General features: G+C 33.3%; 2 protein-coding genes and 1 long non-coding RNA gene across 3 annotated transcripts; 2 read left to right on the top strand and 1 right to left on the bottom strand.

Moving 5' to 3' along the window:
• Positions 1 to 1000: 1000 nt before the first annotated feature.
• LOC100242931 (agamous-like MADS-box protein AGL62) lies at positions 1001 to 1645 on the bottom strand. Its single transcript, XM_002270928.1, has one exon. It carries the CDS (start codon positions 1643 to 1645, stop codon positions 1001 to 1003), a length of 645 nt encoding a protein of 214 aa, XP_002270964.1.
• Positions 1646 to 3849: 2204 nt separating this feature from the next.
• On the top strand, positions 3850 to 4557 carry LOC132253564 (uncharacterized). Its single transcript, XR_009465402.1, has 2 exons — positions 3850 to 4002; positions 4334 to 4557. It is a non-coding gene; the product is annotated as an uncharacterized LOC132253564 (long non-coding RNA).
• Positions 4558 to 6590: 2033 nt separating this feature from the next.
• Positions 6591 to 11685, top strand: LOC100260017 (putative AC transposase). Its single transcript, XM_010649711.3, has 6 exons — positions 6591 to 7450; positions 7549 to 8828; positions 8927 to 9859; positions 10067 to 10841; positions 11253 to 11320; positions 11423 to 11685. The coding sequence occupies exons 1-3, from the start codon at positions 6789 to 6791 to the stop codon at positions 8998 to 9000; spliced, it is 2016 nt and encodes a 671-aa protein (XP_010648013.2). The 5' UTR covers positions 6591 to 6788; the 3' UTR covers positions 9001 to 9859; positions 10067 to 10841; positions 11253 to 11320; positions 11423 to 11685.
• Positions 11686 to 22090: the final 10405 nt, after the last annotated feature.

Genomic DNA, 22090 nt, shown 5'->3' with positions numbered 1-22090 from the left:
GTAGAAAAAGCATTTCAGACAAGGAAAAGTCAACCATCCTTATTGTTATTAATTTTGTGATCATCAAAAACTTCCTGCTAATTCACGGGAGCATGAACAAAAGTTTTGATTTGTCATAATAATAATAATAATAATAATAATAATAATTATTATTATTATTAATTATATTATTATTATTATTATTTTTGTTAAGATCGTTTAATGTATTTGTGCAAAGAATTTTGATATAGTCTTCAAGCAAAAGTGATTGGATTACGATGAGGTACAATCACACATTTTTCTATTTTAAAGCTTAAAAGTAAGCAAACAATCATCTAACTTTGAAAATAATAAAGAAATTATCTAAGGTGGTTTTTGTCTTTTTTAACTTTTTGTTAAAAACAATTTGATTTCATATTTTGGATTATTTGTTTTTCTATTTTTTGTTAACTTATAACTTAATTCTTTATTTTTTTTATTAAATAGGAAAAGTTAAAATATTTAAGTTTTTTTGAATGCTAAAAGGAAGTTTTTTTTTTTTTTACTTCTTAATAATACTTAATATAAATAAAATATTAAAAAAATAACTTAATTACTATTAAATACTATTTAGTTTTAAGTTTTATTTAGAATCAAGTTAAAAAAAGCAAACATTACCTAAATATTAGATAAATCAATTTTTAATGAAAGAATTTATTATTTTATTATTTTTTTTTATATGATCAATTAGATGAGAAAATAAAATATAAATGAATGATTGTATCATGTTATCTTCTCAATATGGTAAAAAGGATGTCTCGTATTCCAATTCTCCTTCAATAGACAATAGTATATTCCCATAAGATAACACATATATATATATGATATGATCACTTAGATATTAAAGCTCAACATTAAATGGAAATTTATTATATTATATATACATTTTCAGTCATAACTGAAAAGTAAAAACTATAAATAAATAGGAATATTATTAACTAGCTAGGGAGTTGCCAGGCAGAAACATCCAAGACAAAATGATTCAGAAGAACCCCTGTCCATAACCAAAATTATGAACATTACCATGAATCTCACTAGGTTTCCTCTCAATCTCGAAGTGATCAACCATTGCAGAGCTACCATTGATCATGTAGAAAGGCGAAGGATTAGCAGCCTCCATCAAAAGCTTGTCACCTTGACTCAGTACGACCTTCTTTAGTTCCTCCATGGAAACCTTCAGCTGTTCAAGCTCTGGCATACTCAGCTCGTTGATGGGGGCTTCCCACCAGCATTGAGTTTGGCTTGCTCTTCTCATTTGGCTAAGTATTTCTCCTCTCTTTTTCTCAGCTTCTAGTTGATTAAGAACTTGTGTGAGTTGCAGGTTGAGCTCACGGACACTAGCATTCCGATGAGCTTCGATTAGGTGAAGACCATTGGGTTCGGGTATAGGGTTGCACGTGAAGAACCGATCGACGATGGACTCAACATCGGGGTGCCCAAAGGAGAACACCTTCCCTGCCGGGGAAAAAACTATGATAGCCACATTTGCCCCACAGAGAGTGCAAAGCTCACTAGCTTTCTTGAAGAGCCCGGACCTTCTTTTAGAGAAGGTGACTTGTAGATGATTTTTCTTGGGTATTTTTGAGATTTCGATCTTCTGGCGGCCCTTGCTTGGCTTCTTCACCATAGCTAGAAGCATAGGAGAAAGAATGTTGGATGAAAGAGAAAACAAAAAGGCTTATTCTCTTTGGCTTGGGTAATTGTGAAGGTTTGAGGAGGAGACAAGGTATTTATAGTGGCCTCAAACCTATGCCTTTAGAGTACTAAATCACACAATTTAATTTTTTTTTCATCACATGCAATTAATAATTGATTTAGCAGTTAGAAAAATTTAATCCTTTCAAAGTATGAACATTATGTGAATTAAAGTTTCCTTGGTTGGCATTATTAAAAAAGGAAGAAGATACCTCTCTACTAACTTTCTGAATTACTTCTTAAACTGACCAAATGTCTTAATTCTTCACTAAAATTTTATTGAAAATTTTTATTAGCATGCATTTACATTTGCAAGTAAAAAGTCAACATGTTCTTTTGCGTGTTTGTCACAGTATTTATGACGAGAAATTCCAATTGATTACCTGGTTGACATTTCTCTATTGATGAACTCTTTAGTCACATAGGATACATCACGTGTATAGAACAAATTGACCTTAGTGTCATTAAGCATAGGCCATGTGTTTCCTAATATGAAAAATCAAATACTTATATATATCTAAGCAGCAAGCCCAAGTTTGCGAATCATACACATTCAAATCATACAATGTTATTCAAAAGGAAGGGAACATTTTTTAATATATTGGAAAAAATTTCATCATAACAAAGTTATGAAAGGAAAAATATTTTGAGATAAATGTAAAAACACGTTGTGAGATGTTTTCGTGTTGCATATAAAGTAAAGTGATCTATCTTGGAATGATTTCAACTTCTTGACAACTTTCATAATCGACCGCATATTTTTGTTACTTTTTATCAAAAATTCATTTGAAAGGACATTCACTCTTTTATAAGATATCTTAGAATATTTTCAATATAAAAACAAAAATCATTCAAACATTTGGATATTGGTGAGAAGTTTATATATATGAATGATGATCATGGAGGCAAATTGTGGTAGTTTCTACAAATATACATGTATGTATGTATTAGAGTGTAGAGTTTGTCTTCTTAAAAATACATAAAAGAGTAATGTTATTCATGATTAAATCTCCGAAACAAAAAAAGTCAAAAGAAAAAAAAATGAAAATGATAAAGAAAGAAAAATACACATCCTTTTTGTTTTTATTTATTTAGAAAAACTAAGAAAGTAAAATAAATTATTAAAATCAATAATTCCCTTTATTTGGTTATTAAAAGAAAAATGGAAGGAAAAAAATACTTTAAAAAAATTAGACAAACAACATCATTCATATGCATAATTCCACTTCTATTAGAACATTTTTGAATAGATTAGAAATAAATTTCATAGATAACAAAGTTATGAAAGGAAAAATATTTTGAGATAAATGTATAAACATATTAAGAGGATTTTATGTTGTATATAAAGTAAAGTGATATTAATTTCTTGGAATAACTTCAAATCCTTGCTACCTTAAGATTCAATGACACATTTTCATTACATTTAATCTGAAATTCATTAGAAAGGACATTCACTCTTTTATAATATATCTTAGAACTTTCCAATAAAAAACGAATGTCATTTAAAAATTTGGATTTTGGTGAGAAGTTTGGAGTATATAGATATCAGATTGTGGTTGTTTGTACAAATATACATGTATGTATGTGTTAGGCTGTAGAGCTTGTCTCCTTAAAAATACAAAAAAAAAAGAGTAATGTTATTCATGATTAAATCTCCATAACTATGTGGGAATAGAAAAGTAGGAGAAAGATGAAAAAGATAAAGAAAGGAAAATACACATATTTGTTATTTTTGGTTATTTAGAAAAACTAAGAAGAAAAATAAATGCTTAAAATCAATAATTCCCTTTCTTTGGTTATTGGAAGAAAAATGGAAGGAAAAAAAAATACTTAAAAAGAATTATACAAACACCATCATGTGCATAATACTGGGAATGGCAATTTCGCGGGTTTCCCGGGTCACCCGCCCCGACCCGCCCCTATTGGGACGGGTATAAGAACATGCCAATCGGGGATGGGCCGGGTTCAGGATTTATTTAAAAACCCGAATCGGGTTCGGGGCGGGGTCGGGTGTAGTTATAATTTGACCCGCCCCGCCCCGCCCCGAATATGAAATTACTATTTTACCCCCCACGTATAAATATTAGTTTCCTCTCCTCATTTTAGGTCTTCTTCTCTTAGACTCTTAGATCTCGTTCCTGTCGACGCTAGGGTTTTTCCTCCCACTCAATGGAGAAATCCATCAGATAATCCATTCGAAAATCCATTTCCTCTCGATTCATCCTTGTTTATCCCATATTCACAAGAAATCAAGAATCACAGCTATTATCTTCACGTATCTACAAACCGGTAAGATTTTTTGTTGATTTTTTGGTTGAATGATGCCTTGATTTGGTGTTGTATTCCGTTTCTAATTCGGGCAAGAGATACGAGATTTAGGATTTTTCCATTTCCAGTTTTAGATTATTGAAGAATTTTTTTTTCTATTAGTTTTCGGGTTGCTATTTAGGGTTTTGAATCCGTTTCTTGCGAATCTTAATAGGGGCTAAGCAGTCTTTTTTATTGATACGAAACCTTTTTTTTTAATTTTTTTATTGATTATATGAACTTGTCAGATTGAATGTTTACTCTTTTTCCCTTTCAACACGAACCATTCTTTTTATTGATTGAATGCTTTCAGATTGGACTTTAAAAGAGGATACAATCTTTCGGAGTGGATCATTTGAAGTCTTGACCGAAAACGGTGTGGCACCATCTGATGGATGATTTGAAATATTCATTGAGATTGGTGTTATAATTTCATACGTGGAAAAAATCATTCCTCTTTTATTCTAAAATATCCATGATTTCAAGGTTGATATGTGGAATTCTCAATTTCTGATAGATTGGCATAAGCTCGTTTGGGTAAGTAATTTGGCTTTATAATTTTAATTTAATTAACTGTATACACCGTATGCCTGTAATTCCAGAGGAGAAGAAGGAAGAACAAAGATTTAATCTTATTTGCTATATCGTGGCATGTTGGGGGAATAATGGCATTAACTCTACTTTATTGTTATTATTATGTTATATATATGTGTGTGAGAGAAGATATACTTTGAAGTTGGTATTTGATGGCTAGGAATTTGATGCAACTAATATAAACTTTTATGGGTGGATTGGAATAGCTTTGAATAAGCATAGTTGCCTTGATTGGCAGCAATCTGATCATTTGAACTCTTTGTTAGTAATTAACGTCCCTGGATTTGTCAGTAATTTGTAAAAAAAATTTAGGACATAGTTGTATTTTTTTAGCCTCTGAATCTGTTGGTGTTTTGTCTAAATTGGTTAACATTGTAGTGCAAGTACATTGTTACTTCCAAGCTTTGCACATTTAACAAATGTTATAATAGGCCACTGAACATACTGATGGCATGCTGCTATGTTGGACGGTAAAGTATTACCTACTGCATGGAAGGTATTGGGAACTTGAAAGGCTTGGGTTAAAGAATGTTTGATTTATTGAAGAATTTGAGGGAAAATAGGAGGGAACAGAGAACTGGGACACATAGAAATATAGTATATGCTACCAGTATGGATAAGGACTAGAAAACACAAAGTAAATTGAAACCACATTGTGGGCTACATAACAAATTGAGGGACATGTTGTAGGTACCAACGGAAACTTAAACTTACAGGACAAAATCAATGAAAGTGATTCTTAGAGAGAGCTATGTCTGAATCTGTTGGTGTTTTGTCTAAATAATCCTAGTGCAAGTACATTGTTACTTTCAGGCTTTGCACATTTAATAAATGTTAATAATAGGCAACTGAACATACTGATGGCATGCTGGTATGGATAAGAACTAGAAAACAAGAAGTAAATTTATAACAGTCTTTTTGCGCTTTTTTTTTTTTTTTTTTTTTTTTGTTTTTGTTTTTGTGTGTGTGTTCTTGGTTGGATGGGGGCACACATCTCTGCTGGGTTGGCTTTTATGAGACCAAGGGGTGAGTGTTACCTCACGTGTATTATATGCTGATGACATCACAACCTTTTTTTTTTCGGTGTAGAGATTGAGTAGCTGGGATAGCTCAGACGTTTTGTCTTCCCTTTTTAGGCTGCTGCTGGGTTGAAGGTCAAATTAGGAAGGAAAAAATAAATAAATAATAAAGATGCTGGGAACTTCTAGATAAAGGGAACTTCGGTGTATAGTTTATCTTGCATTTTTTTGGATGGTTTGGAGGGAGGGGAATGTGAGAATCTTTTTTTGGATAAATGGAGGACCTTAGAATACATTTGGTATTTGATAGATTTCTATTCATCCTTCTCCCTCTTCAATTTTTGGGGGTACTCCATTGAATATTTAACTTAATTGGGATATGTCAAAGAGGGTTGGTTGTAAGACCATTTTAGTCTCAACTCTACCTTGTTTGGGTTTGATTAAGTTAAATTTCTCTAACTAGTGCTTCTTTTCCCTCTGAACATGTACTATGCATTCCATCAATGAACCCATTTCTAGTGCGTATCACACTAAGATACAATCTAATGACACTAATATTCATGTGCTTTTTACTAGTAACTATTACAAATGAGTCATTTGCCCTTGTTTAATTTTTATGAAACTGCCACTTTTGCTTCCATGTTAAATCCTATTCAATATTTTTCAGCTGTATGTGTTTTGTGCTAGTGGTCTCCATATTGTGCCATTCAATATAGAATTATTCTTCCGTAAAATTCTTTTGTCTTTAGAGAATTTGATTTTCAAATTTTGTCCGTTAATAGTTTTGATATTGGTTAAATATTCCTAATTTCAAGGTTTTGTTTTGCTTTCTGGTTATTACTTTTTAGAATATTCTTTGTTTGCTTTTGTTTTACTTTGTTTTCTGTTTTTTTTATTTTCTTCTTATTTTCTTCTCACTTGCTGTGGGCTGTCCATATAAATTGCATGTGTCTTTCGGTTGCACTGCCCTCGATGCTTTTCTATTACATTTATTTTCCTATTAATGGAAACTATGTTGACATCTTGCAATTCTTGGAGGTTAACCTAAATACAATCTTGCCTTTTAAACTCTTGCTTCAAGCCCTATCCAAGCTTTAGGTTATTAATTTAGGTTTGAATGTTTTACTTATAGACTTTATTTGTTCATTAAGAAAAATGACATCAGAAGAAGGGGAAAACTTTTCCATGCCAAGTGCGGGTTCAACTCCAATTACAGGCAGTACTTCAACTACTGATGGAACCTTGGTATCTAAAAGAAGAAAGTTGACTTCGGTTGTTTGGAATGATTTTGATAAAATCATAGAAGATGGACAAGATTATGCTATTTGTAAGCATTGTAAGGGAAAGCTTAAGGTCAATAGCAAGAATGGGACAAAACACTTACATGTACACATAGATAGGTGCATGAAACGAAGAAATGTTGATATTAGGCAACAATTATTGGCAGTAGAGAGAAAAGGTCATGGAAAAGTTCAAATTGGTGGTTTTACCTTTGATCAAGAAATGTCAAGAGAGAAGCTTGCACGTGCAATTATATTGCATGAGTACCCACTTTCAATCGTTGACCATGTGGGGTTTAAAGATTTTGCTACTAGTCTCCAACCCTTGTTTAAGATGGTTTCCCGCAATACGATTAAGGGTGATATAATGAAGATTTATGAGGTTGAGAAAGATAAGATGATTAGCTACTTAGAGAAACTTCAAAGTAGAGTTGCTATCACAACTGATATGTGGACATCAAATCAAAAGAAAGGCTACATGGCTATCACTGTACATTACATTGATGAGTCTTGGTTACTACACCATCATATTGTAAGGTTAGTTATGTTATTTTTTTTTAACTTCCAAAGTGTTTTTTTATTTGATCCTTTAATGATATTGTTTGTGTTAATGATATTTTTTATTCTTAATTTAGGTTTGTTTATGTGCCTCCTCCACACACAAAAGAAGTTCTTTCAGATGTATTAATGGATTTCTTGTTGGATTGGAATATGGATAGAAAAGTTTCTGCAGTCACTGTTGATAATTGCTCAAGTAATGACGGAATGATCAATATCTTGGTGGAGAAATTATGTTTGAGTGATTCACTCTTATTGAATGGAAAAATTTTCCACATGCGATGTGCGGCACATGTGTTGAACTTAATTGTTAAGGAAGGTTTGGATGTCATTGAAGTAGAAATTGAAAAAATTCGTGAGAGTGTTGCATATTGGTCAGCAACCCCATCAAGAATGGAAAAGTTTGAAGATGTAGCTCGCCAATTGCGTATTCCATGCAATAAGAAGTTAAGTCTTGATTGTAAGACACGATGGAATTCCACATACTTGATGTTATCAATTGCTATAACATATAAAGATGTGTTCCCACGTTTGAAGCAACGTGAAAAATACTACATGGTTGTGCCAACAGAGGAAGAATGGAATATGGCAAAGGAAATATGTGGAAGATTGAAATTGTTTTACAACATAACAGAGTTGTTCTCAGGACGAAATTATCCCACTGCAAATACTTTCTTCATCAAAGTGTGCGAAATCAAAGAGGCATTGTATGATTGGTTGATATGCTCAAATGATGTTGTGAAAACGATGGCATCAAGTATGTTGCAAAAGTTTGACAAGTATTGGAGTGGGTGTCATATTGTGATGGCAATAGCAGCTATATTTGACCCAAGATACAAGATAAAGATTTTAGAGTTTTACTTTCCACTAATGTATGGGTCTGAAGCTTCAAATGAGATAGAAAAAATCCGTGGAATGTGTTATGAGTTGCTTTCTGAGTATCAATCAAAATCTAATTTGGGGCAAAAAACTTCATCCTATGGTACTTCATCAGGTTCAACTCTTTTGGAGTTAAACTATAATGAACAAGATCCTCTTTCAAAGTTTGACTTATTTGTTCATAGTACCATTGGAGAAAGTCATACGAAGTCGGAGTTAGATTATTACTTAGAGGAGTCTATTCTGCCAAGGAATTCAAATTTTGATGTTTTAAGTTGGTGGAAGACAAATGGTATAAAGTATCCGACTTTGCAGATGATTGTTCGTGATATCTATGCTATTCTGGTATCTACAGTTGCATCTGAGTCAGCCTTTAGCACGGGTGGTAGGGTGGTATCAAAACATCGCAGTAGGCTTCATCCAGATACTTTGGAGGCCTTAATGTGTGCTCAAAGTTGGTTATGGAAGGAAAAGGAAGGTAACCGATTTACATAATTATCAATTTTATGAATTGTTTTTTATTAAAATATTTAGTAAAGTTTTCTAATAATTTTTTTGGTGTTTTTTTTTTACTAGGTGATTCATCAATTCATGACTCACAACCCCAACTCACAATGATGGATGAAAATGATGATTTACTTGTACTTTAGATTTTTTACTTAAGATGATGTTAGAGACATTTTTTCTTTCTTTTTTGCTAACAATTTCTTTGTAATGTCTTTTTTTTTTTATTTTTTTTCAATGTTGTTAAGCTTATGGATTTATTTTAATTTTGGATATTATATTTTGGCATGTCTTCTATGATGTTAATTACCATGGTTGTAACTAAGAACCACATTCTTTACAATCAAGTTCAAGACTTGCAAGGTAGAGTCCTTGTAAGGAAATGTTATAGATGAGACGCTAGGTTGCAGCCAGTCAGTTCCTTTGGATGATTGCAGCTCAACCCTGATAATCACCCATCTTGGCTGGGGGTGCAGCTGAGCTATGGTTGATCTTTTGGGGCATTTGGGTGGAGATCTCTCTCTTTGTGGATGGATATATAGTAGGATAGTCTCCTGTTTCATGCTAAGTAAGCACCCTCTCCCTCTCACAAAGATATATAGTAGGTTGTCAAACTGCCCAAGGTAAGCCTATTTTCTTTCTTTCTCCTTTTATTATGGTGAAATTCCTTCATATTCAGCATGCTAGAAAAAGTTACAAATCTTCTGTTTGTTAAATAGAGAAACAATTCTTCTTTCCTTATAAAGGCTTGCAATATTTGGAATGGTTGTGGTGTGTATACAGGGGCTTGACACAATGGTGGGTGAACATGGAACTCAGCTATCTGGGGGACAGAAGCAAAAAATTGCAATTGCAAGAGCCATTTTGAAGAACTCACGAATCCTTCTTCTTGATGAAGCAACAAGTACACTGGATGCTGAGTCTGAACGCATCGTCCAAGATGCACTAGTAAATGTGATGGTAAATCGAACTACTGGTAAACAAATAGCACGCGTACTTGGGAAGGTTTTGTTTATTTCCTTTTCTTTCTTTTCTTTTAAATTTCTCTTAGTATATTAAACTGGTTGAATCAGGATCCTGCTGTTAAACTTTAGTTTTGTACTTCATGTCCATACATTTATAAATATAGCAGACCTACATGTAAAGATTTGGAGGTTAATTATTTTTGTTGCATGCCAATATTTAAACAAAAGTTGTTGCTATATTTTTCAGGCACCCACAATTGCAGCAGCAGCTTATTTGAGGATGGCAGGAAGACCTCCAATTCTCCCTTCCAGCAGTTTTTCTTACTCAGAGAACTTCTTATATATCCTAGATTCATTGTATGTTTTGTTTGATATCTTTGGTCCTCACTTATTTATATACAGGTAGAATTTGGGGAATTCTCTTTGTCTCTAATTTAGGAGGATCCTATTCCAGGCTGAATAAACTAGAATTGTTCCCTGGCTATTAGTTTGTAGAACTTTGCTCGATTTCAAAGTTGCATGAGTACTCCGAATTTTTGTCCCAAGAGATACTGCAGATTGTTCAATTGTTTGTTATTTCAAAATTTCATGCTGCAGATTGTCCTATTATTTGTTAGGGAATGGGAATCAACCTAAACACTCATATGCAGTATCTTTGTGGAAAAAGAAAAAATCTGCAGTTAGTGACTTCTTACTATATATGACCATGTTTTCTTCTCTGTATGATGAACTCCTCCAAAGTGTCATATGTACTAAACTCTCAATTCAAAACAGTGAAATAGAATCAAATGTATAACATAAATGCTTACATACTACTTTTATGGTAGTGCTACTTGTAAGATGTGCAACATAAATACTTGAATACTTATGTTGTTGTGGATTCACATACTGGTTCTAATTTGTGGCCTTTTGTAAATAAAAAAAATAATTATAGGCTTTGCTGAAAATGGGTATTCGTGGTGTTACTGTTTCTGATGTCCGAGGCTTTGGTGCTCAAGGCGGTTCGCCTGAAAGACAGGCAGGTAAGTTCTTGCTTTGTGGAGGTGTCAAGTATTTCATTTTTCATGTGTTGGATATTGCATAATAGAAAAAATAGCTGATTACAATTTATATCTATACCCCATTCCTCCTTGTCCCTTTCCACCCACCTAAGTTGAATAACCGTACCTATGAACCCCTTTCCTCTTTGGCTTAGTTGCTGAAAACTATTCAAATAAATGGAAAAGAAATGCAGTTTGTGTGACATGAAAATTTTTTTCCTTTTTCGGTTTTGAAGATCTAGGGTTTGGGTGTTGGGTTCAATTTGGGGAGGGGAAAATTTGATACATGGTTTAGTTTATTTTTCTACAATTTCTTCCTTCTCTTTCTTTGGTAGTCTCTTCTTTGGTGCCTATGCTATCTTTACTATTTTGTTCTTGTTTGTCATGCTGCAGGCTCTGAATTTTCTGAGGACAAATTTGTTGCTAAAGTTAAAATGGAGATTGTGGTGAGCAAAGACCAGGTATATTTAAAACTAAAACAGTCTAAATGGCCTTATAAACAAGAAGATTCACACTGTTTCCATTGCTGTACCACTCTTCAAATCTTTCCATTCCTATCTTAGGTTGAAGCAGTAATTGACAAGATCAATGAGGTGGCAAGGACTGGAGAGATTGGTGATGGCAAGATCTTTTGTAAGATTTCAGGCTTTCTTCTTTAGGTTTTAAAAATGGTGGAATCCTTTAATTTTCTAGTTTTCTGAACTTCAGAGCTGTGCTCTGTGACTTCTGGGTGAATAAGCCAAGGAAACTTAATCTAACCTTGTCATTTGCAGCTATTAAGAATCTTCGCAATTTCATTTATACATACCCATAAAATTAAATTTCACCAATGGCTCTGTTTTGTGAAGGAGCATTAGTGACAATCATACCATGATCATGTATGTAGCACACAGAACACCATGGAACAAAGAAAACTGCAATATGGAAAAATGGATAAAAGTTGCATTCTTTCGAGGGAGAGGACACTCTCTATGCACCCTCACCCAGGAGAATGACACAACAATTTATTATTTGCTTTTACTAGTTTGTCTACTGGGGTTTGCGCCGATGGGGGAATTGGATTGGAAAAAAGTGGGATGATAGTTGTAAGATATCTAACGAAACTGTTGCTGGAATTGAGATATCTTGAAAAAAAAAAAAAAGATACCAAATATCTGGATTTGAGAGCCAAATAGGAGCATTTGTAGCCCATGTTTGCTCCATTTGCTTCACATGGTGGCAATGATGCACTTATAAAGAGAATGAAGTGAACAAATAAATCGAGTTCATTCCCTAGCCAATTTGTTATGGTAAAGAAACAGTTTCATTTTGGGATGGGGTTGAGAGATATCCTCCATGCTACTACTTTGTCCATGTCCATCCCTGGGGAGGCATGCCATAATAAAAATGCCTTATACATGTATGTATAATGCTGCTGGGAGCTCCATTTTAGGGGTTTTTTTGGGCATCTTGATATCTAATTGGATTCTCTCTTTGCAAATTTGCAGAAGCAATAGGTCTTACAAGCCCAATCCTCGACTAGCTCGAGTGCTAGACATTCTTTTCATTCTGCATGCAGAACATGAGATGAATTGCTCCACAGCTGCAGCCCGACATCTTTCTTCAAGGTAGGCATCTAATGGTCCCAACCAATGAAAGAAGCCCTAAAAGCTTGTATCATATACCTGACACTGTATTTGCAGTGGTGTTGATGTATACACTGCTCTTGCTGGAGCTATTGGAGCATTGTATGGTCCTCTTCATTGGTAAATTAATTAATATGCTACCTTTTGTATTTTTGTGGTTTTTGCAGGCTCTAGCAAAGCTGGTCGCAGTTTGTGGTCCCTACCATCGAATGACAGCAGGAGCTTACAGCCTCCTTGTTGTAGTTTTGTATCATACGGGGGACTTCAATCAGGTCCATTACGAGTCCATTTTGTCTTGGTGTTCATGGAATCTTCTCTATTATAGAATAATAAATTTGTTGTCTTTCTCAATGTTCTGTTAAACTATTTCTAGAACTAGGACTTGATCATCCAGACACGATGAAGAGTTATGGAGATCTTGCTGTGTTCTATTACAAACTTCAACACACTGAATTGGCTCTCAAGTATGTTGGTCTTGTGTAATGCACTATTGACTTTTCATGTATTATTCATAAACATTTGTGCTTTCTTGCTTGAAATTTCAGCAGTCAAGTTATATTGTTTTTCCCTTTTTTTGATACTTACCATTTTTTTTGTTCCTACTGGAACTCAAACTTGAAACTTCCCTTCTTTATTGTTGTTGTCATTTAGTTTTTTTTTTTCACTAAATAAGATGATATTGTCATTTATTATTGAGAGTCTGACATGAATAAAAGCCAATTAGTTTTTTTAAACCTTTATTCTGACACTGTTTGAATGATAATTTTGTTAAATCAAGTCCCAATTATATGCAGTGGAAACAATTGAGGAATTTTATTTGACTAAAGATTATGAAGGATGTTGAATCAAAGGTTTCAACATTTGGACTGTACTTTAGAAATAATATATTAGCTTGTCTTCCACATTACTTACCATTAGGATTACAGGAGGAACTATTGCTTCTGTAGTGATTCCATTTTGTTCTATTAGGTTTCAGCAACATGCTTCACTTTTTATATTGTTTGAATGCTAAATCATAGGTTTTTATCCTCAGTTGGATCTACCTATCTACCTGATTACCACCCTATTACAAGTAACTTCACTTAGATTGCAGTCTTAGAGACTATAAAGAATTCTGTGTAGATGTGTGCCAACTACTGTTCTTCTGAACTGGGGAATTTGTAATCCTACCATAGGTTGTAAGTTTTGGGTCTGTAAAACTAATTAGTTTATTACCAAATTATCTATGCATTTTGCTGATGTAAGTCTCCTATTTTTCTTCATGTTTATTATGATTGTTCAAGGTTATAACAATGAATTCCTCTTGTTTATATGCAGGACCTCTGAACAAGGCTCTTCTAGTACGTATAACTTGCATTGAAAGCTCTCTTAGATATTCAAAGTTTTTCATCCACCTATTTCTCACATACTAAAGTAGAGATACTTCATATTGTTCTTCTGAGGTCAATCATTGTTGTGAAAGAATGGAATCATCTGTGTTGCCTTTGGAGTTCAATGGGAACACTGATCGGTGCATAATTCAAAGTGCAGTGTCGCAATCTGTCCAAAGCAATGTTTCTGGAGCTGTGGATGCTTCTGCTTCTGAGGTGTTTATACATGAATGTTTTAGGCCCACATCAATGTTTGAGAAACAGGCTAAGGTGGATGCCATACTTATAAATTTTTGTATTATTCCTTGAACTTGCTTCCAGAAATAATCTGGATTTGAATAGCTTGTAATGGGCATTTGGTTTTTTGTTCATCATCATCAAGCCTTTTATTGGCAATTTATCTGTGCTGACAAATACAGAACAACTAGTTTTGGTAGTTTGAATTAGTTTGTCTAATTTCTTTAGTTTTGCTTTCCCTTTCTTGTTTTGGATTTTTTTTCTAAGTAGAAACTTGACTGGTTATATGGGCTGGATCTGTGGGTGTGATTTCAGATTTTGATTTTTCTATTTTATGCTGTCATGCTTGGGAAGATTCAGTTGTTTTGATGGACATTGCTCATGTTGGTTGGATTGTTTATCACAAGGGTGAGGTACAGGGCAGGCATAGCAGGCTATGGATTCCAACCCAGCCCAGCCCAGCCCCGCCCCGAAAACACATACCCGGGTAGGGACAGGCCGGGGATGGGATTTTAATTTTAATTTTAACCCTATAACGGGGACGGGAATGCCCCGCCCCGCCCCGCCCCGGGTTTGGGACGGGTTGGGAAATAACTAAATCTAATTGGGACGGGAATGGGATAGGGGTGACCCATCCCAAACCCGCCCGTTGCCATTCCTACATAATACCACTTCTATTAACTCACGGAGTTGCCTCCTTTCATTGATAATTCTTGCTGTCACCAATGAATTAATAATTCCATGGACACCATCCATGGATAATCATATAATTGGCTCCAAGGACCTAAAAAATACTTACCTAAGTTTTACTAATTCACATGAAAAACATCTCTTCCATCCTAAACTTCCATTTACATCTCGACTAATTAAACATCCTAAAATAGAATTTTCATTCAAATGTAACTTTCTTTATGGAGGAGAAAAACGATATCACTTCATTCTCTATATTTTTGGTAGTAAAATAGCTTCAAAACCACTCACATCTAAACAAAATAATTTGTTTTAAGAAAAAAAAAAAAAAAAAAGGAAGGAAAAAGAGACACATCATAATATGCATAAAAAAAATAAAAATAAATAAATAAATAAATAAATAAAAAGAAACTTCAAGCCCAATTAGACAAACAGGGAAGACAATCTTTCAATGTATGTATTTTTTTTTTTTTACTTAATTTGCTTAAATGAGGACATTTGAGATAATTGAAGGTACTTTTATAATTGGCTTTATCTTATTGAGTTTTGATTTGAGTGAAATCTTCTTGTAGTAAATATTAATTCCGTATTCAAGTGATTTTTATGAGTTATGGCTTCAACATGTAAATTGGTGCATAATTTCACACATTATCATTTCTTTTGTTTTGAAGAGACTATTAACCCAATTACACAGATACATGAGCAAAAATAACGAAAGACAAGATATTTTAACCTAGTTCTAATAAGTGATTAATATGGTCTGTACATTTACGGGGTGCAGTAACACTCAAGAATCTACTAATCAAATGAAGATGAAAAGTTGTAAAAATAAAGGCTTCTCATAATTATAGGCACACTTTGATTTTTTCTCTCTCTAAAAAATGAAACTTTAAATCATAAGATGGTTAAAATACAATAAGGGCAAACTAATCATTCAATATATATATAAATTGTCTACGTAACTTGATCCCAAATAGATCAACAAGGAGCTTAACCCCTGACATTCCTTGCATAGTGCAACATAACTAATTCAAACTTCACAATCCAATAGAGATTTCCTATATTATCTTGATTCTATAATTAATTTTAATCACTAGATTATTAGATTTTGTGCCTTAATTTGATGGTATGACCTCTTCGATTGGTTAACACATAAATTGGTTATTTAAATTATTTTAGTTTGATTTGAATGATGATTTGTTTCACTTAATTGTATTGTAGTAGCATACCCTTAATCTTGTGAGATGACATCGAGAAAGTCTAAAATTGGTTTAGATTTTGATGACGTAAGATAAGAGATATAATTTATATGGATTTTTGAAGGATGATGTCCTCATTAGACCCTTACCCTAATTGGGAGCTATTTAAATTCCAAGGGACTTTTCTTTGGGGTCTCTTGTTTAAGTTGTTATAAAGTCGGAAGACAAGGAAAAGATAAGAAAGTATGACAACTTGTGCACATATTTTCCACATTAGGCCCCATGGCTCTTACATATTTAAAATGTATATATAACAAATGAAATGAGCCTTGTAAGTGTTGATGATATAGGATATCAAGTTCGCCTTTCCCTATATATGGACATGAACATTCTTCTTATAGCACATGAGATTCATGGACTACACTTCACACTTTTTTAACCTAATATTAGCTCTGATACCATTAAAATTATCTATGTAAATATTATTGTTGTGGACTTATTTGTCTTTAGAGCTTTAAATCAATACATCAAGAAATACTAAATGAGTCTCGTATTACAAGTGTAGAAATTTCTCCTCCCAGGCAATATGGGATAGGATATTCACTTCACCCTATAAAAAAAAGGTACTTTCATATTTAATGCTTAACTATTCAATGGAAATGGTCTTGGCGACTTTAGACATAGGAATAGAGAAATAGGCATTGGTGTTTAATGAAATTAAGTCATTTTAATAGAGAGTGAGTTTGGCTTTCTTACCATGAGGAGTTTGTGATTATATTCTTGGTTCATATATATTAATTGTGTTTGCTTTGATCATGTTTAGTGAAATTTAGGACATTTTAATAAATGATGAGTTGCAATTTCAGGAGCACATTCTTGATTCATAGAAACTATATGTGTGTGTGTGTGTGATTTTTTTACTAGAGAGAGTTTTGTGTGTTATTTCTATTACACGCCCACAACACCCGCAAGACCCATTTCACAAAATGGGTATCAATCTTCATTAGCTGTGGGAGTTTATCTGAGGTGGTCCAACAGCTCTAACCAAGTCTTCCACATTCCCTACAGTCCAAGAATGTGACCCACAACTGTTTTGAAATGGTGGCAATGACAATGACGTGGTTTTGATGGGAAGCCACAACTCTAAATATATCATTTTGGTCTCTGAACTCGTCTCTTAAGATTTTCTTCAGTACTGCACCATCTTTTGTGAGAGATTAGAGTTTGGAAGAGCCAAAATTTGCAGCAAAATAGTGAGTATAATAAATCAAACACCAATGGTTGGAGGTAATAGCCGATCCTAAATTTCTTCAGTTTTCGATTTGTATGATTTTTTTTCATCCACATTAGATTGTGTGTATGTTTTACATTTGGTATCAAAGCATCTTTTTTGCCTCTACCTTGGTATTATTTTGTTGTTTTTGGAATTTAATTTCTAACATTCACTCCACTGTCCAAAGTTTTTTATTTTTTTTATTTTTTTTATGCCAATGGGATTTATATAATATTCAACCATTTTATTTTAAATATCAGTTTTGGCATTAAAAAAAAAAACTAACTAAGTTTCAGTCGGGTTGAAATTGACCTATCTATGGTTGAAGATGATGTAGGGGTTTTCTAAAAACACCCTTTATCTATTTTGTTGTTTTGGAGAGTTACTAGAGATGGGTCTTCATTGTATAGGTTGCCACCGAGTTTTGTTGGAATGCCTTCAAGTTTTTTATCACCATCCTCTGAACTTATCCTTGCCATCTTCGTTGAGTGGTGCTGGATTGGGTGGTCCTTATGTTTTTGCCAACTCAAGAGGGCCCAATGCGGCAGGCTATAGCGAATTGGGCGGAGCTAGAGGATTGGGAAGTGTTGTTGGGGCATTAGGAGATTCGAATCTGGTGGTGAAATTGTAGACGTGTCCTCCATAATGTTTAGAAGAACTGCAATTTGCAAAGATTATTCTCTTATTCATTGTTCAAAATTATTTAGAAATGACATGGATTAATATTTCATTACTCAAAACCCAATTCACAATTAGAAAATGAGATGTTAATATAAAAGAGCTTATTTGTTGAAAGCCTAAAGATGACCCTGAACACATTAAGGGTCATGAAAGTTCAGTGTTGGAAACTCCAATTTAAAAAAAAAAATGTGCAAAATTTATTATGTGGATTTTATACATGCAAATATGGTTAATTTTTGCTAATTTGTATGTTTGTATTATTCATGCCAATATTATGTTGGTACAATTTATTTAAGTTATTGTATATGTAAATTTATAGCCTTATTTGCATGCAATATTACCTAAATTGTGCTAGATAAATTATAGTTATAACATATAATTTTAGTTAAAATTATTTAGCACATTAAGATTCATAAAATGTTCACAAATTAATTAAAATAATTATTTAGGGTGAACAATTAAGTTATGAATAATTCATAAACAATTTTGTGGTTGCCTATTATGTTACTGCATAATTATTCTTAGGTATTATGCAGAGCCTAAAATATAGTTTTTAATGTCTAGTGTACCATATAATTTTAAATAATTAAGGAGTAGCCACAACATCTTTAATTATATAAAATTATATATTAAGTGGATAACGATCATATAATTAACATTAATTGTAATTAATTATATAAATATAATGATTTTACCCTACAGAGATTTTATTATGTTTATATAATTAATTAGGATAAAATATTCAAATTAGTTTTTCCTACACATGAGTTAGGAAGAATTAATTTAATAGTTTATCATAAAGTTTAAAGATAGAAGATATCAAACTATAATCATAATAAACATTAAAAGTATGAATTCAATAAAAATAGTTTGATAAAATCTATCATAAAGATAATGAATCTGATTGAATTAGAGATTTAACCCACAGACAATTTTTAATAAAATTAGATTAAAATTTAAGCATGTTTTACATTGGTAAAACATGTATTTATTTAAAGCCTCAAATATTAATAAGCTTGTAATCTTTTTGCATAGTTTTACCTAGTATTTCTGATATTTGTTATGAGGTCCCCGAACTTAAGGGAGATAACTTTAAGATTTGGAAGGAAAGAGTTCTTCTTCAATTAGAGTGCATGGACATAGACTATGCCATTAGGAAAGATGAACCACCTAAGATCATTGATACCAGCACACCTGATCAAATTCTATTGTACGAAGGTTAGGAGAAATCTAATCGCCTTAGTGTGATGTATATTAAGACTAAGATTAGTGTTGGTATACGTGGTTCAATCGAGCAACACGAGAATGTCTGCGAATTGCTAAAGGTTATTGGTGAGCAATTCGTCACTTCAGATAAAGCTTTGGCGAGCACCCTATTGTGAAGTTCACATCCCTGAAACTCACCGGTATAAAAGGTGTACACAAACACATCATAGAAATGAAAGATGTAGTGGCTCAATTGAAAAAGCTCGAGGTAGAAATGTCTTAATCCTTATTGGTGTACTTTATCCTCAACACTCTTCCGCTTCAGTATGGACCTTTCAAAATCTCTTACAAAACACATAAGGATAAGTGGTCTATCAATGAATTGATGACCATGTGTGTTCAAGAGGAAGAAAGGTTAATGATAGAGCAAAGAGAAAGTGTCATGCTGGTAACGCAAAAAAAAGGAAAATCTCAGGCCAGTCAGAAAAGGAAGCATCAAATTCCTCCCTAAGTTGACATTAAGAAAGACAAAAAATGTTTCTTCTATAAAAAGAAAGGACATGTGAAGAAACAATGTCTAAAATTCCAAAAATGGTTTGAAAAGAAAGGTAACCCTACCTCGTTTGTTTATTATGAATCTAATATGGTTAACGTAAATACCAACACATGGTGGATTGATTCTAGATCTACAATCCACATTTCAAATTTCTTGTAGGGTATGCCAAACCTAAGGAAGCTAGTGAGAAGTAAGCAATTCATCTTATCTGGAAACAAGATGGGCTCGCATGTGGAAGCAATAAGGACGTGTTATTTAACCTTAGATGGTGGTTTTATTTTAGAATTGAAAAGGACCTTCTATGTACCAAGTTTCTCATGAAACTTGATTTTAGTTTTTAGACTTGTACATTTTGGATATTCCTTTCATTTTTCAGAAACATCTTTTAGTTTGACTTATAAATCTTATTGTGTTAGGAATGGTATTTTGTCCGATGGTCTTTATCACATATTCTTACAAAATGATACCACTTATAATTCATTACATGTCCAAATTGGCATTCAGAGATGTGTTGTAAATGAGGATTCCTCTATATTATGGCATCGGAGATTAGGTCATATCTCCATAGATAGAATCAAAAGATTGGTAAATGATGGGGTACTTAGTACTCTAGACTTTACTAACTTTGAGACTTGTGTGGACTGTATTTAAGAAAAGCAAACCAACAAGTCAAAGAAATGTGCTACTAGGAGTTTTGCCTTATTAGAGATCATACATACTAATATATGTAGTCTAGACATGGACTCTCATGGTTAGAAATACTCCATCTCTTTCATAGATGATTACTTACAATACATGTATCTCTACATGCTTCACAAAAAAAAGGAAGCATTAGATGCCTTTAAGGTTTTCAAGGCAAAAGTAGAGAAACAATGCGGTAAACAAATTAAGATTATGAGATCAGATAGAGGTGGAGAATATTATGGTAGATACATGGAAGCTGGACAAGCACCTGGGCCATTTATGAAGTTTCTTCAAGAGCATGGGATTGTTGCCTAATACACCATGTCTGGTTCTCCAAACCAAAATGGTGTAGCAAAGAGAAAAAAACCAAACTTTATTGGACATGGTGAGGAGTATGCTGAGCAGCTCAAAACTTTCTAGATTCTTATGGACTGAAGCACTTAAGACAACAATGTATATATTAAACCGAGTTCCAACCAAGGTCGTCCCAAAGACGACATTTGAGTAATGGAAATGTTGGAAACCGAGTTTACGACATATGCACGTTTGGGGATGCTCATCTGAAGTGAGAATTTATAATCCACAAGAAAAGAAACTGGACCCAAGTTAAGTGGGTATTTCATTAGATATGCTAAAAGGTCTAAGGGGTACAAATTTTACTATCCATCTCACAACACTAGGATTGTGGAATCAAGAAATGCTAAATTTCTTGAATATGACTTGGTTAGTGGGAGCGATCAATTCAAAAACATAGTTTCTAATATTGATAATACAGAGTCACAACCTTCCACTTCGAGTGATAAATTGTTTGTTGTTCATAACACTTCTCAAGTTCAAACAGGTGTAGAACAAACAATTGCTGAAGTTCAACCAATCACTGAAGACCAACCAGTCATTAAAGTTCCACAAGCTGTTGACAATATTTCAGTAGATCAAGTTGATCAGGAGTTGTCTGACACTTCTGAACAACAAGTTGAACCTCATATTTCCCTATAAGATAATGGTGCAACCTTAAAAAGGTCTACTCGAAGAGGTCAACAATTCCTAGTGATTATGTAGTGTATCTACAAGAATCTGACTACAATATAGGAGCCGAAAATGATCCCAAATCTTTTTCACAAGTCATGAATTGCAAAGAATGATAATTGTGGTACAATTCCATGAGGGATGAGATGAGTTCCATGAGATGCAACGATGTTTGGGACTTTGTTAAGTTGCCCAATTGTGAAAAAACCATTGGTTGTAAATGGGTCTTTAAGACAAAAAAAAGACTCATTAAGCAACATTGAAATATTCAAGGCCAGACTTGTTGCAAAGGGGTTCACATAGAAAGAAGGAATCGATTACATAGAGACCTTCTCTCCTGTGTCTAAGAAAGATTCCTTATGCATTATATTGGCATTAGTAGCCCACTATGATTTGGAGTTGCAACAAATGGATGTGAAAACTACATTTCTTAATGGAGAGCTAGAGGAGGAGGTTTACATGAAACAACCTAAAGGATTTCCCTCTAGTGATAGTGAGCAATTGGTTTGCAAGCTCAAGAAATCTATAGATAGTTTAAAATAAGCATCCCGCCAATGTTATTTAAAATTCCATAATGTAATTTCTTTATATGGTTTTGTAGAAATGTTATGGATCAATGCATACACCTTAAGGTTAGTGGGAGTAAATTCTATTTTCTTATTTCATATGTGGATGACATCTTAC

Source organism: Vitis vinifera, chromosome 3 (genome assembly GCF_030704535.1).
Source record: "Vitis vinifera cultivar Pinot Noir 40024 chromosome 3, ASM3070453v1".
Lineage (NCBI taxonomy): Eukaryota > Viridiplantae > Streptophyta > Magnoliopsida > Vitales > Vitaceae > Vitis > Vitis vinifera.
The sequence above is the reverse complement of the archived record's forward strand: the minus strand, read 5'-3'. Positions and strand labels throughout refer to the sequence as shown.